The sequence below is a fragment of the Erithacus rubecula genome, assembly GCF_903797595.1.
Source record: "Erithacus rubecula genome assembly, chromosome: Z".
In the NCBI taxonomy this organism is placed as follows: domain Eukaryota; kingdom Metazoa; phylum Chordata; class Aves; order Passeriformes; family Muscicapidae; genus Erithacus; species Erithacus rubecula.
Genome location: NC_136661.1, coordinates 6413500 through 6428696, shown reverse-complemented (window position 1 = coordinate 6428696; position 15197 = coordinate 6413500). Strand labels below are relative to the sequence as shown.

The 15197-nt window shown below is 43.9% G+C and overlaps 1 protein-coding gene across 1 annotated transcript in view; it reads left to right on the top strand.

Annotated features, from left to right (window-relative positions):
• Nucleotides 1-1323: 1323 nt before the first annotated feature.
• Nucleotides 1324-15197, top strand: part of RCL1 (RNA terminal phosphate cyclase like 1) — a 31135-nt gene continuing 17261 nt past the window's right edge. The window contains exons 1-5 of the mRNA XM_079330042.1: nt 1324-1488; nt 4085-4156; nt 4977-5152; nt 11713-11787; nt 12922-13046. Of these exons, the coding sequence (XP_079186168.1) occupies nt 1353-1488; nt 4085-4156; nt 4977-5152; nt 11713-11787; nt 12922-13046 (584 nt within the window). The 5' untranslated portion in view covers nt 1324-1352. The remainder of the gene's footprint in view (nt 1489-4084; nt 4157-4976; nt 5153-11712; nt 11788-12921; nt 13047-15197) is intronic.

The following is a 15197-nucleotide window of genomic DNA, read 5'->3' as shown; positions in this document are numbered from 1 at the left end:
GCAGCAAACCCAATGCTGGGTACAGCAAACCCAATGTTGGGTGCAGCAAACCCCATTCCTGGGTGCAGCAAACCCCATTCCTGGGTGCAGCAAACTCTGCATCCTCAGCCATCCAAAGAGGTGACCTCCCTCCCTGTCCAGCAAAGGGGCAGAGACTCCCCTTAGAGCTGGCTGCAGGTCTGGGCTCCACCATCTCCGAATGATGGAAGATCCTGGAAAGCGTCTGAGGAGGACAAGAAAGATGGTGGGAGGACTGGATACCATGGCTGTAAGGAGCTGCTAAGGGCTTTGGGCTTGTCTAGTTTGGAGAAAAGGAGGCTGAGGGGCCACCTCATTGCTCTTTACAGCTTCCTTAGGAGGGGAAGTGAAGAGGGAGGTGCTGATCTCCCCGGGATCCAGGGATAGGATGTGTGGGAATGGCTCAAAGCTGACCCAATGGATATTCAGACTAGCCATTAGGAAGCATTCCTTTATAGTGAGGGCAGTCAAGCCTGATGATGCCTTGAGCGTTTCAGTGTGTAAGGGGCATTTGACAGAGCCCTTAACAACATACTTTACCTTTGGGTCAGCCCTGAAGTGAAGCAGTGGGGCTAAGTGATTCCTGTACATCCCTTCCAACTAGACTATTCCATTCTAAGAATCTTCTGTTCATGGGCATGTAAATGTAGCCTAACCACTGACATTGTCACACCTCCACTGTAATCGACGTTTCTCTTGAAATAATAGACTGAAAACTTTAGTCAGTCTCGCCCTTAAGGACAGCAGGACTCTGCCATTGTCAGTAAGGAAACAAGCTGTCCCGAGGACCGCGAGCAGCATTCACTCCTCCGCTCAGTTTTCCTTAAGACAGCCAGCAGTAAGTTACTGAAAAGTAAGGAACATGTTCCCAGAAGCTGACTCATTTCGATGTGGGAGCAGTATCCCTGTGCGGCACCACGTTTCGCTCCGGACCGTCGCAAGCAGAGCCCGCATCACCCGGCGGGGCAGCGGGCCGGGCACCGGGCTCCGGTCAGACACGTCTCCCGACACCTCCACACTCCATAAGTTTCAACTGGAAACACGCAGGCTGGGAGCGCAGAGGAAAATGCAGGGGCTGCCACAGTGCCGCGACTAACGGGGCGCGGCGCCCCCGGCCAGCGCTCCCGGCGGCCCCCGCCCCGCCCCGCCCCGCCCCGTCCCGCCCCGCCCCGCCCCGTCCCGCCCCCGCTCCGCTCCGCCCCGCCCCGTCCCGCCCCGCCCCGCTCCGCCCCGCCCCGTCCCGCCCCGTCCCGCCCCGCTCCGCCCCGCTCCGCCCCTGCCCTTTGCCCCGCCGTGTCCCAGCGCTTCCTGTTCCCAACCACGTGGGCCGCGGGATGGCGGGCGAGGCGACCTGCCTCAGCTACACGGGCTGCAACTTCCTGCGGCAGCGCCTGGTGCTGGCCACGCTCAGCGGGCGCCCGCTGAAGATCCGCAAGATCCGCGCCAAGGAGGAGGATCCTGGGCTCCGCGGTGAGCGGCGGCGGCGCCGCGGCCGGGGGCGGGAGGGCGGGGGGCGGCGGAGCTGCGGCTCCCGGGACTGCTGGCGGGCAGGGGCAGACCCCGCCGGGAGCTGGGACAGCCCGGCTCCATCTGGGCGGGCACTAGGGGGCAGGGGGACCCAGCTGCGTCCTGGCGTGTCGCTGTGGATGCGCTCTCCCCGAGCGCTCCGCGCACCATCTCCCAGGGTGTAGCTGGCGCACGTGGGTCGCGGCGCTCCGGGAGGAGGAGGAGGCGCGGGAGCGGGCAGGGTTGTGAAGAAGGCCAGAGCAGGGAGGGTGCCACACACCCGCCAGTTCCTGCCGTCAGCCCCCCTCGCTGCCCGGCGGGGCGGGGGGCACGGGGCAGTACCATCCCCGTCCCGCTGGTCTGGCTCGGCTCGGCTCGGCACCCTGCCTTCCGCGGGGTCCCGCCTTTTCTCCAGTGTGGCCATCAAGGGCTGGCGCTGCTCTGCGGAGCCCCGCGGTGGGACGGGGCTGGCTCTGCCCGTCCGCCCCTCCCGCCCGCGGAGGAGCTGCGGGAGCGGCCGGGCGGGGCTCGGACCGGCTCCTGCCCTGCGGGAACCGCTCCGCTGCCCGGAGCTGGTTCCCGTCCTCCTGACTTCTCAGTCGGGATGGCAGAATTAATTCCCTGTCTCTCGGACCGTCGTTTCTCAGGCGTCGTGTACTCCGCATTTGTAGGAGATCACGTTCACGCAGGTTTAGTAGGTCACGTTTTAAGGTTTGATTTTTGTCACGGTCTGCTGAAACAGGAAGGGTCAAGAAGGTGAAATAATTCATTGTAATTTCTGCAGATTTGTTTAAGGGAAACGTTTCTTAGGGAGTACCATCGCCAGTCTTGTAGAAAGCCTTTGGCATCGCAGGACGAATGCCATCATAAACTGAAATAAGAAAACAATAGATAAAGTTCGAGGAAGAAACGTTATTGTGGTATTCAAGTGTTTTTTAGGCAAGGGCCCCTATTATGAAGTTCAGAACGGGGGTAGATACTTCTCTGCCTCCTAAGGAGTCTTCAGTGTGTAGTTAAAAATTCTACTCAAAAACTGTCAAAGCATTCTTGTGTACTTCACTTGATATTTACCATGATCCAAAGTATTTATTATCACCGTGAGCATTTGGTGGTGGTGAAGTTTGTAGATATTGCCATGCCTTTTTAAAGAGTGTTTGAATTACCTTTTAAAGCAGGAGTTCAAGTGTATGTATGACTGTGACTGTAACAGAAAAATAATAACAATAAGTCGTGATTTGTGTTGATAATTCAACATGCTGTTCTTTTTGCTTTTTATGATCGGAACTTTTGTAAATTCTGCTGTTGGTGTTGTCCAAGAATGAAATGCGTGCTGACAAGGATGCACTCTTGCACTGGAAAATGCGCAAGAGCTTATAAACTCATACAAATTTTATAAACATATAAGCTGTTATAGTTTAGAAATTGTCACAACAGAGAGCAGAACCAGTATTGTGTGACTGAGGCATCAATCATGCTATGCAAATATTGACTAACTGTAAATTCTACAGGTAGGTCTCAGGTGGTTTAAATTTCTATTACATCCCAGACTCACATATAGAAAGAAAAATCTGATTATTGTGTAAGAAGTAACACAGGATTATTGCTAAGGGAGACCTGCAACCTACAAGCAATTATGTAGATGCTGTTGGCTCTTAAAGCTAACTGGGTTTTGAATTCTATGTATATTCACCCGTCTTCCTGATACTGACTGAGTCTGTACCATGTTGGGATACTAGAATACTAGCATATTTTTCCTGGGATGGCTTTTTTCAGTTGGTTTTCTTTGTGTTATTTCCTTTTTGGTTTTGGTCGGTTGGTTGGTATTTTTGGTTTTGTTTTGGGTTAAATTTTCTTGTCCTTTCATTGCCTCTGAGTGAGAGTTCGCACAATGGAGAGAAACTGAGGAATCGCTTCCACATGAACTGCTATAGTATAGTGAACACAGTAAGCAAGGAAAGAAGCAGTGGGAAGATTTGTGGCTCTCTAGACCTAAGTATGTCCAAAAGTGTTTTGGAAGTGAAAAATTTTAGAGTCTGCAGACTGTAAATTCTGTTTGTGGAACAGCTATACAGCAGCAGCACTTCATGTCTAAATGTCCCCTTCTTTTAAACTAACACTTTCACAGAGGATAATGTGAAACTGTTATTAGCTTGTCACACTTCAATATAAGGGGTCCTGTTTGCTATGATTTGTATGTTTTGCTTTGTATTGAGCAAAATGTAAATTGTCAAAGGTTTTATCCTGGACAACAGCAATTCCTCAAGCCACTGTGGTCTGAAATGTCCACTTGTGTTATGTGCTGTGTGCCAGAGGGAGGAGTGTGACTAGTCTAACTGCCACATCTGGAGACATTTCTACTGATCTGAGATGGCTGTAGGCTTGGAGGCTCACATTAATATCTCTGTTTTTACAGAGAATTGTCTCTTCATGTGTGGTGGCATTATACCACAACAACAAGTGTTAGAGTAACCTTACTGTTGTGGAAGGCAAGGGTAAAAGTACAAGTAAGGTATTGAACGTTTAAGAAACTTGATAATTCTGTCTGTGCTCTCCTCCTTAGATTTTGAAGCAAGTTTTATTCGCCTGATTGACAAAGTGACCAATGGCTCACGGATTGAAATAAACCAAACAGGTGAGATCTGATTTTTTTCTGCTTCTTCTCTTCTGGTCTCCAGAGTTTATCAGTTTCTGCAGTAGAATCAAAGTCTTTTCTTCACAGAGGTAGGTGTTCAGGTAAGATTGACTGAGAAGATCAGAAATGATAAAGTTGACACGTTTTGTAATAATTGATCACATGCAAGAAGGTCAGTGCTCCACCATAACACAGAGAACTAAGAAACCTCTATTGACCAAGAACTGAAATTAGTGTTTTGTTAGGTATGCAGGATGTCACAGTGGGCAAAAGTTCCTCTGTACCAGAATCAAATTTTGTAGAAGAAAACAGAGGCAAACTTTTTAGGTAGATTACTTGCTTATTCATGTTCAGAAAAAGGTTTGATTATTGTGAAAAGCATCCCATGTGAAAACCTCTCCTAGTATGAATTTTTAATTTTTTTTTAACGGTTCTAATGGTTTTTGGTTGGTAAGTAAAGCAAATTAATTATCATCAGATATGCCGAGAGTCCAATGACCTGATGGACTGATGGAAGTTCAGCTTCTGTGGAGGATAATAATTGCTTGTATCAGCACTTTGGAGATTGCTAAAGGAGATTCCTTGATTTTAGGGGGAAGGGAAAGGAGGGAAACGGTATGCAGAACAGACAGACATTCATATGTTGACCCAATTATTAGCTGCAGACATGCAAATAGTGTGCTGAAAGTGCTATAGTCTTTCATATGGTCTTCTGCCTCCAATTTGCCTGCACATGTTGTTGCAAAGTGTTTTGTGCTGTTTTAATGGCCAGTGTTTTACAGCGCTCTCCTTTGGTTTGCTCCCCTGGCCTCCTCCCCAGGTACTAGTTTGTATTATCAACCTGGTCTTCTGTATGGAGGCTCACTGGAACATGACTGCAGCCCCAGTCGTGGTATTGGCTACTATTTGGAAAGTCTGCTCTGCTTGGCACCTTTCATGAAGCATCCATTGAAGATTGTCTTGAGAGGAGTAACAAATGATCAAGTAGATCCTTCGGTAAGTAATAAAGTTTAAGTATCAGTGTCCAAGTTTAGGACAAATTTGGGGAAAAAGACCTCCAAAGGGCCCCCTCCCCCCCTTACAATTCCTTCCTTCACCGAGCTCGGAAAGAATTTTCTTCAGGGGAAAGTGGAAAAAACTTTTTATTAACAAAAATACAAAAGAAACACTTCCCAGCACAGACCCAGATTGAGACGAACTCGGCAGATCTTCGCCGGGAAGGGCGGCAGAGCTTCTGTGGCAGACTTCCAGAGGTGGTCTCCGAAGTTCAGATCCGTTTCCTCTGGAGCCGGTGCAAATCTTAGGGATGGGGGGGGGCAAAGGGAGAGGGGCAGCTTAAGCAGCCGGGGGGAAAGCAGCTGAAGCAGCGGAGGGGAGGGGGGGCAGCAGCAGCAGCTGCTAAAGCAGCAGCTAAAGGTAAAGCAGCAAAAGCAGAAAAACACCCGGCTAGATAAAACAGCCTGGGGGAGGGACCGGCAACTCCATGGTGGAGGGGTAGGGAGAGGAGCTAGTCAAAACATAACCCATAACAATCAGAGAAGGATATTTTTCCCCCCTAAAATAACAAGATTGGGAAGAAGTGTCTAAAACATGCTGCCTTTCTATCATCACTCATATCCAGAAGTACCCATTGTTGCTGGATTAGCAAACTCTGAGTCAAAGAAGCACCTGCTAAACTAGAGTGTATCACACTCTAAACTTCAGTTTGTAATCCCTCTTCTGACCTTCAGTTCTGTGCTGCTTCTGTCTTCTCCCCTGCAAGCTCTTTTTAAATGCAGTGTGACGCCCTGCCACAGGTTTGGTTCTCCTCTTCTTATAGAATTTCAGTGGATTATTTTTCTTGCCTACATATGTATATACTGTATAAAGAAGAAAGTGTCTTCAAAATATGATTGCAAAAGGAAGGAATCTTCTGTTGCATTCTGGACATAGTTACACCACTGCTGCTGTCAAGCCTTCTTTCTATTAGAAACAGAATTCACACGGTGATTAGGAAATTAGCAAAAGTTTGTAATAACTCTCTGGTTCTTCAGAAGCATGCCAGAAGGTGTGGTAGGTCAAATGGCTGTGAAATGCTTGCCTTGATTTCTATCACTGATCTGCAGTCCTTTGTTTTGTACCACCGTTGTTACTAAACAACACTGTTGTTGCAAATTCTCAGCTGTGTGAGACATGATCAGAATGCTGAAGTAATGATTAGTGGTTACTCTTAATTTATTTTTCTCCAGAAACTTGAAACATAACTTTTGCTTGTGGAGAACAGCATTACTCTTTATTTTTACTTGCTGCCTGTTTTCCTGAGTAGATTAAGAGCATGAAAATGTAACCAGTTTAGATGAATACAAATACCTGTGAAGTATAACTACAGATACTACACAAGCACATGAGTCTTGCTGGAATTTACAATTTTTCACCTGTGTTTCTCTGTTCATTTAAAAAACTCACTCTCTCACCTGTGGCTCTGTGAGACATCCACATGAGTCAAACAATGGTCAAAGTGTATTGTACACAGCACTATAAGGAAAAAAGGAAGCATTTTTTGCTACCCTTTCAGTCATTGTAACTGGTAAGTAGCAAGAATCAAAGAAGTCTTATTTTGTTGAGTATGTAATCGCAATGGAGAAATTCTTGCATAATCTGAGATGAAGAGCAGTCCAATGTTCATATTGCTTTCAAGTAAATTTGGATGCTCACCTATGCAATAGAGTCTTGATTCTGGAAATTATCTCCTTTTGGCATCAGTCACATGGACCTGAGATTAAACTGTTTCAGTTCAAATGGGCGCAAGAATTAAGGCCTTTTTGTGCTTTAAGGGTGCTTGCACTTGCCAAAACTCAGGCAAGGGGGTTGGCATGCATCAGCTGACTTTGAACTCTGGACACTAAATGTAAATCAAATGTCTGTGAAGAGTTACATCTTAAATTCATTGTGCTATAGTAGCAACTATGTATTAGTTGTTAGTGACAACACAGTAACAACTTCAGTTACTTTGACTCAGCCCATATTTGTTAACTTTTTAAGTAGTTGTAACTAAATACTTGTTCCTAAAATTGGTTTAAACCTGGTTTCTGTCTGTTTAACTTGACTGACTAAACATTAATCCTTGTGCACACCAATAAGGTACTTCAAGGATTTTCACAGGTTGTTTTGCATAACATCTATCTCTGCTGGTTTTTGAGACTAAAAGTATGAATTTAAGTGCTACCTTAATTGATTTGTATGCTTAAGTAAATAGAAGCTTGGTTTTAAATTGGTTTTTTTAAATTATTTTTCAGTAGACAGGGGGTGTTTCTAAACTCAGTGGACAATTATTACCTATACCTGCCCAGAAAGAGATCCTTAAATTTATCCGTCTCTGTGCTTTCTGCTTTCCGAGGAGATGGTGGAAAGGCAAACCAATGTGACTACAGTGTGGGAGTTTAGGTGCTTTCCCTGCTGCTCTTCATGTAACAACCTCTCTGTTTCAACTTAGTGGGTTGTATTGGATTTGTGTGGCTGGGTTTTGTGAGCTGAGGTGCTACAGAGGTGGCTTCTGTAAGAAGATGACAGAAGTTTCCCCTTCATCCAGCAGAGGCCATGTCAGCTGGCTCCAAGACAGACCCACTGTCTGAGCCCATTAGTGATGGTGGTAGCACTGCTGGGGTAACAGCTTTAAGGAGGAAGGGGGTGGGTAGAACTGTGGAATAACCTGGAGCTGGAGAGAAGAGTGAGAATATGTGAGGGAAACAGCCCTGCAGGCAGTAGGGTCAGTGAAAAATGGGAGGTGTTCCATGCAGTGGAGCAGAGATTCCCCTGTAGCCCGTGATGAAGAACATGGTGAAGCATCTGTCCTCCTGCAACCCATAAGTGTCAACAGCAGAGCACTTACCCACCTGCAGCCAGTGCAGAACCCCACGCTGGAGCAGGTGGATGCCTGAATGTGGCTGTGAACCCATGGGAAGCCTTCACTGGAGCAATCTCCTGGCAGGACCTGCAGGCATGTGGAGAGAGGAGCCCATGCTGAGGCAGGTTTGCTGGCAAAACTTGTGAACTCATGGGGAGCCCACACTGGAGCAGTTTATGAAGAACTGTAGCCAGTGGGAGACATCTATGAGGCAAATAATATGTGTGCAACCAGAGGAGTGTGATCTTTCTCTCATGGTGGCAGTGAACAGATAGGCTGGCACGCTGGGCTCTGTGAAATCCACTTTCAACACTGAGATCTTAGCTTTTACACAGCCTCAGAAGTATTTGTGGGGTGTGATTACTGTGTGGTTTGAGGTTGCTCTTTGCCAGAGACCTCCGTGTCAGGTGCATGCAAGGGAATATTGTGCATCTCCCCCTGTAAGGAGAGTAGAAGAGATACAGGCAAGAGGAAGAGTTTCTAAAGAACATCTTGTAGAAGGAAAGGCTTCAGCTGAGTTCAGTGAGGCACAGGTCAGGCTGCTTTCCCTTTCCTGGGGTGTAAGAGCATGTGTTTACTTTGGTATTTGTTTACATACATTAATAGCCCTCCAACAGGGTGCCATGGAAAGCTCTTTGACAGCTAGCATCAGTCCTAAGGAGTACTGGGGCCACTGAACATTCCAAGTGGGAATGTGGTGGCATTGTTACTACTAATAATATACATGTTATTTAGTGTATTGTTAGACACTGGAACAAATCAGCCTGAGAAATTGTGGATACCACAACCCTGACAGTGTTCAAAGCCAGGCTGGATGGGGACCTGGTCTGGTGGGAAGTGTCCTTGACATGGCAGGGGCTAGTGGAACTAGATGATCTTTAAGGTCCCGTCCAACCTCAAAACATCCTATGATTCTGTGATGATACTGCACCGTATTATTACTGTGTGAGTGGTACATCCTAAATGTGACTTTGCTCTCACTTGTCAGAAGGAGATAAGCCTTCGGAATACCAGCCTGGACTGTTCATTGGCAGCTTGCACTTGCATTATGTTTCCTGTGCCATCACTGGTGAAATCTGACCCCGGGGAGCTTGTGGGACCAGCCATGTGGGACTGGGTGGAGGCAGTTTAAAGTTTCTATGTATAGTGATTGTGTCTATAGAGGGTGCCCTTTGTAAAGTGCCTTTTTGAAGGGAATGGAGGTGGCACGCAAATGATAATTTCTATTTTCCTTTCCTTCTCTATGTATTGTTATTCTGACAGATACAGCTGCAGTAACCTGTTTTAGAGTAACCATTCTTGATGTTTGTGTTTCCAGCTGTCAAAGGTTTTTACAGCTATGCCATGGGATTTTGAGTTCAAATGACTGTCATGCTTACATGAGACTAGCATTTCATTTTAGCCTAGGAGCAGTAGTCTTCAATCTTAATCAGAATTCAGCAGTTGTCTGTAGAAAACAAGGTTTTCCTACTGAGATTTCCTCCCACATTTCTTTCTTCCTTGTTAAACTCTGTTTTTTTTCCATTCCCCCTTCTCCAATCTAGGCCCTTTTGCATGAAACATGACACTGTATGTATGGTGGGGCTCAATGAACTGTGCAATGCTAATGGATACACAGGCCAACTGGTGGTTTTCCCTTTCTTGGGTAGCCCTGTGCTGTATGGTCTCTATCTGGGTGTTTTGTTTGGTGTTTTTCTTTTTGTGTTTTTGCCCTGGATAAGGGATTCTTAAAGTTACTTTTCCACGTTTTTCTTAACTATTGTAGATTTCTTTAAAGGGAAGTGATTGCATTTACATAACTTTGAGAATAAGCAATATCTATGGGACTTAGAATGTTGTCATTTGTGGTGAGGTGTACCATCACTTATAGGATGCATCTGTTTCAGTGCAACTTGGTGTTATGTTGTCTGTTCTGGAAATGGAATAACTGCCCTCCAAGGCGAGCTAAGGGATGGGGTTTATGTCTGAGGGTTGGCAAAAGGATAGAAAATGGGTTTACACCTCAGTTCAGCTGCTGTTTTGTGATTTTCAGTGAACTGGTTCCCATCCTTCCCAACTCCCCACTTGTCTGCAAGGAAGAACACCCTTTTCACATTCTTCAAATACTGCTGATTGCCTCCTCTATTTAGGCAGCAGAATTGGAATAGTCAGTCTTATTATTTGTCTGTCTGGTACCTCTAAGTATTATGCCTGGAATTTTTCTGAGGACTGAAAACTGTGACAAGTCTTGGAGGTTTTTGAGTTCTTAACCTACACAGTAAAGCTTTTATTTTTTACTGGTAGGTTTTGTTTCATGAGGAGGAGGAAAAAACATTGTGTAATTTTAATTTGAACCAGATCGGCTTGTTGAAACTTCTGCCAGTGGTATTCACATTCTTGTGCATATGCATGTTCGTAAAGGCTTTGCTCCAAAAGTCAATTTTGTATAGTTAATGAATACTACAGAAGGACCAAGGCAAGGTAGCTTGGTTGTAAAAACCATATATTTTGTTAATTAAAAGAAATTAAACATTGGCTTACAGGTTTGGTTTTTTTAATGAAGACATTATAATATTGATACTAGAAACAACATCAAATGCCTCTCTGTAAGAAAGGAGATATGTTGTCCAGCAGCATTTGAAAATGAGAACTGCAACAAAAACTCTTAGCTTCTCAGATGCCACTAACAGAATGTTCACAGTTTTGTAGATGAGGTATATGCTGCTATTTTGTCAGTGGCTTACACTCTCTTCAAAGCAGAGAAAATTAAATTCAAGAATGGTGAATTTTGGTTAAAGGCATAGGAAAGAGTGGTTTTTATCTGCCTCTTCAAATGCTATCTACCTCATGACTGTTTCCTTCATCTTTAAATTATAAACATCTTCATGTTTATTTTCACTTTGGTCATGCTGTTCTGATTCTGTCTATCCACAGCTGTTTTTCTTGGGTAACTCCCTGTGCTGTTGCGCTGCTAAATAATTTTTATCACTTTTGGCAATACTACTGAAGTTTCAGAAGAGGGAAGAGGGAAGAGGAGAGCAGTCCTTGTAGTCTTAAGAGTTAGGAAGAGCAGTGGCAAGGATAATTATGTTCTGGGCTGGATATGGTGAGCACCTGTCTTAAAAGGGAATGCGCTGATGATATGTTGCCCACTTCAGATTCTTTTAAGTGCTTCAATAGAAGCTACCTAGAACCTTCTGTTTCTTAGAAACAGGTAAAAAGAAGTTGTTGATAGAAGAACGATCTTTCTGCCAAATCAGGGGCCTGCTCTTGTAGTGATTATTGAAAATATGCAGAGGTTCTTGCATTAATTTGTTTAGCAACAGGAATTTTTTAGTGGCAGAAGAATATTATTTTCTTAAGAGCAGAGAAATGTTCAGAAAAATGTTTCATTGGTCTGAGAAGCAAGTGAGATGTTTTACATAATGGCATTCAAAATCAGCTGAGGAAGAAAGCCAGAGTAGGAAATTCTATCTGCCAGTAATTTGTTCTAGGAAATTTTTTAGTAATGATGTACTGTGGTAGTCCAACTAGATGAAGCTCTCTGTGCTGCATTCCCATCTCTTCCCATAAAATACCTTCTATGAAGAAGACTTGTCTCTGTTAATCACTTCATAGGATAGTGATTTTTAAAATTATTGACTAACCTAACTTCCAGTAGAGAGCCTTTTTTTTTAAATTCTGTGTTCTGTAGGTTGATGTCCTTAAGGCAACAGCTCTACCCCTTCTGAAGAAGTTCGGAATTGATGGAGAAAGTCTGGAAATCAAGGTAAGACAATTTGTTCCTTCTTTTCAAGAATGTGTTGAAATTATGCTCCTGCGGTACTTCACAGGGCCATGTGCTTTTTGTGGATTTCTGTCTCTAACAGATACAAACCATTTTTGCTTTTTGCTTTTCAGTTCATTTATTATCTTTTTATTTCTACCTGTTCATTCCACACCATGCTTGGGGCTAGGGAGTAAAAATGGAATCTTTAACCTTTTTGGCTTGTAGGAGAGCTGGATCTATGTTTTGTTTGCTTCCAGTTTGGAAAATAGAGGAAAGAAGTTTTTATTGAAGACTACAGTTTTCAGAGCCACAGTAAATCTGGATATAAAACAATGTTTGGGCTTCTTTTAGGTTGAAGAAATGTGTGGCTACACTACTGGGGCCTGCTGGTGCCATGCCCTGCAAAGCCTCACCCCACCCTGCCCACAGCCCAAGTCTCCATGTCATTGTCCTGTCACTATCAGGCTTTACTCCTGTGGCCCTTCAGCAGGGCTGGTCTTCAGCTCAGCACAGCCTTGCCCTGTCTGGCTGTGGTCCTCCTTACCAGAGCCACTCACTGGCCCATGTCCCAGCTCCATCTTTGGTTTGGAATGGTGGGACTGGCTTAGGCTAGAGACACCTGTTCGTGGGAGCAAGTTCATTCTAGTCCCTCACTCACAGAATAGTGTGAGTTGGAAGGGTCCTGTAAGGATCATCAAGTCCAGCTCTTAAGTGAGTGGTCAATATGGAGATCAAAGCCACGACCTTGGCATTATCAGCAGCATCCTCTAAGCAACTGAGCTCAAATCAAATAGTTCTAGTTTCCTCTGCAGCAAGGTCAGGTCTGCTACTAGAAACAAGCCTTAAGCCCAAGGTTGTTTTGGTAAAGACGTTTTTGTTTGGTTTTGCACTTGTTCCTGTTGAGAAGCTATGGCTTACTATAGGAGGAGAGGAATAAAGAAATCAATGCCTGCTTTTAGTTTTGATGCAAAATCTATTTCTGCAATTAGGATGTAGTTTTCTTGCCTGTGCTCATGTAATGCTCCTACTTAAAACATTTTATTCTATGTGAAATAAAAGTATAATTTGGGGGTGTGTAGGTACATTCTTTGTACTATTTGTTAACCTGCTTTTTTTCTCCATTATTTGTTCTAGATCAACCGAAGAGGAATGCCTCCCAAAGGGGGTGGAGAGATACTGTTTGCTTGCCCAGTGAGAAAGGTCTTGCAGCCTGTTCAGTTCACAGACCCTGGAAAAATCAAGCGCATCAGAGGAACTGCGTATCCTTTTTGTTTGTCTGTTTTTCTACTTTAGTATGAGTTTGCTTCTTTAAAAAAAAAATCCTCTAACTTGGAATTCACAGAAGTGTACCCACATTTCTGAGCATGTATCTGGGTAGCACAGGCAAACATTACACAGAGGGCTTATACAAATAGATTTCAGTTGTTTGTGTCTCAAAACTCCTGTGTTCAAAGCATTGCTGTTCAAAAAACATCTGTCAGCAAGTAAATACATTCAAAACTGAACAGTTTTATAATCTTTTCAATAGCAGGAAAAAGTTAAAATACCTTCCATCACATAATGTAGGAGCCCTAAAAGTAATCTTACTTTGTGTGTACATTCAGTAGTAACCAATGTAGTGTAGTTGTGCATTGGGCACAAAATACTGTTGTGAACTCCTTACTTTTTCAAACAACTGCAAATCAAGTCAATGTTTTGGATTGTTTATTTCTTTTTTTATTTTATTTTTCTCTTGTGGCCTTTGTATGGTATCTGTCACGAATCTGCTGTCATTGTAGGAAGAAGGTAGAAATCTGAAAATATGAAACTGTCTTAAGCAGTGGCCAACATGTAGTTTAATCCGTGTTTGAGAGTCTCAAACATGATTTGGCATTGATTACTCAAAAAAAAAGCAGGAATGAGATCATGTCTGCCAGAAGTGTAGATTTACAGCCTGTTTCTTCTTTTACCTTATGGCATGCCATCACAACTGCCTGAGAACAGGATGTTTTGAATACATTGTCCAATTGCAGCATTTAGATAAATGCAGTAGTGCCAAGCAAGAGCAGTTTTAGTGGATGCACATGCTGTAGAACAGGAAGGAGGCAGCTCATTGTGCTTTTGGTGATAGTTGCTGTGGTATATTGGTGGAGAAAATAATTTCCTTGTGCTTCCATTCTGCTCTGTATTAAGTAGTTCTATATGTTTCTGTGTGGAGGAAGAAGCAATGATCATGACTTTATTGGCATTGTTCTAAATGGAAACTACCATGCAGCACCATTCTGGACCACTTTGACTGGTTTTGATTGATGTAACTGATTGAATTCTGAACTTCTACCTTGCTGTAGGCTTTCCTGGGCCTTTTCTCAGGGATATAGGTTTGCCTTTAAGCCTCGTGAGAGGCAGTCTCATTTTAGTTTAGCCATTAAGTGGAATTTCAAGGCAATGGAAAACAAAACATCTGGAAGGATAAATCCTTATGTCGTTTTTATGTGTACTTGTCTTCCTCCAAGATTCATCTGAGTAAATCTTCCTCACAGCTGTGGAGATTGTATTACAACAACCTTTTATATAATCCTAAATACTGAGTGCATCAACTGTGCAGAACAATCAGTTTTCTGTTTATTTTTTAATGGTTTTGCCTGAAGATCCTAAAGTTTTTAGTTTGCCTACTCCACAAAAGATGCTGTAGAAATTTGTAGAAAAGGAAATTCCTCCCTGCTAGCTGGGAGTTTTGAGATTTTATTTCTCTGCATTACTATGGGAATGTATTTGCAGATGGCTGATTAAATGTGTAGAGCATGAGTCTGCATAATAGTTGAGCTGGAATTTAAAGCAAAAGGTGCTTTGTACATTTGAAGATCTGCTGAGAGTTTCTCTGAAGCAGCACCTGAGTGCAAGAGCAGAAAGGCAGTTCATCTCTTATATACTGTGAGAAGTAGGTTGAGGTGGGTGGGAAGGTGGGAAGGAAGGTTCTTCCTTCCTGGAATCTTCAGATGCTGAGTGACTACAGAACCAGCGAATTTGATAGCCTCAGAAAACTGCAAAATAGTTGGAGATAGCAAAGATATTTTTCTTACAGCCTTTTAATGTTTTTTTGCTGTAACATTTGTCTTTAATTTCTTATTCATCTTCCCAGTTTCTCCCTGACAGAAACAGAAAGGCAGAATTCTTTTGCTGCTAATTCATAGAAACTTCAGTCATGAAGAACAGAGCACATGGTACTTCCTCCATCATAAGAAAGTACAAGATGACAGAGCAGCAATTTAAATTTGATAAAGGGCATTTTCAAGATAGATGTTTACCTAGTTGTAATCTGTTCTCCAGCATGTGTTCTGTGTACTTTGCCTCACTGCCTCTCAATGAGAAGACTCTAGAAAGCACTTACATGCATATGGTTCTCTAGATACAGGAACATGGACAAAAGCCCA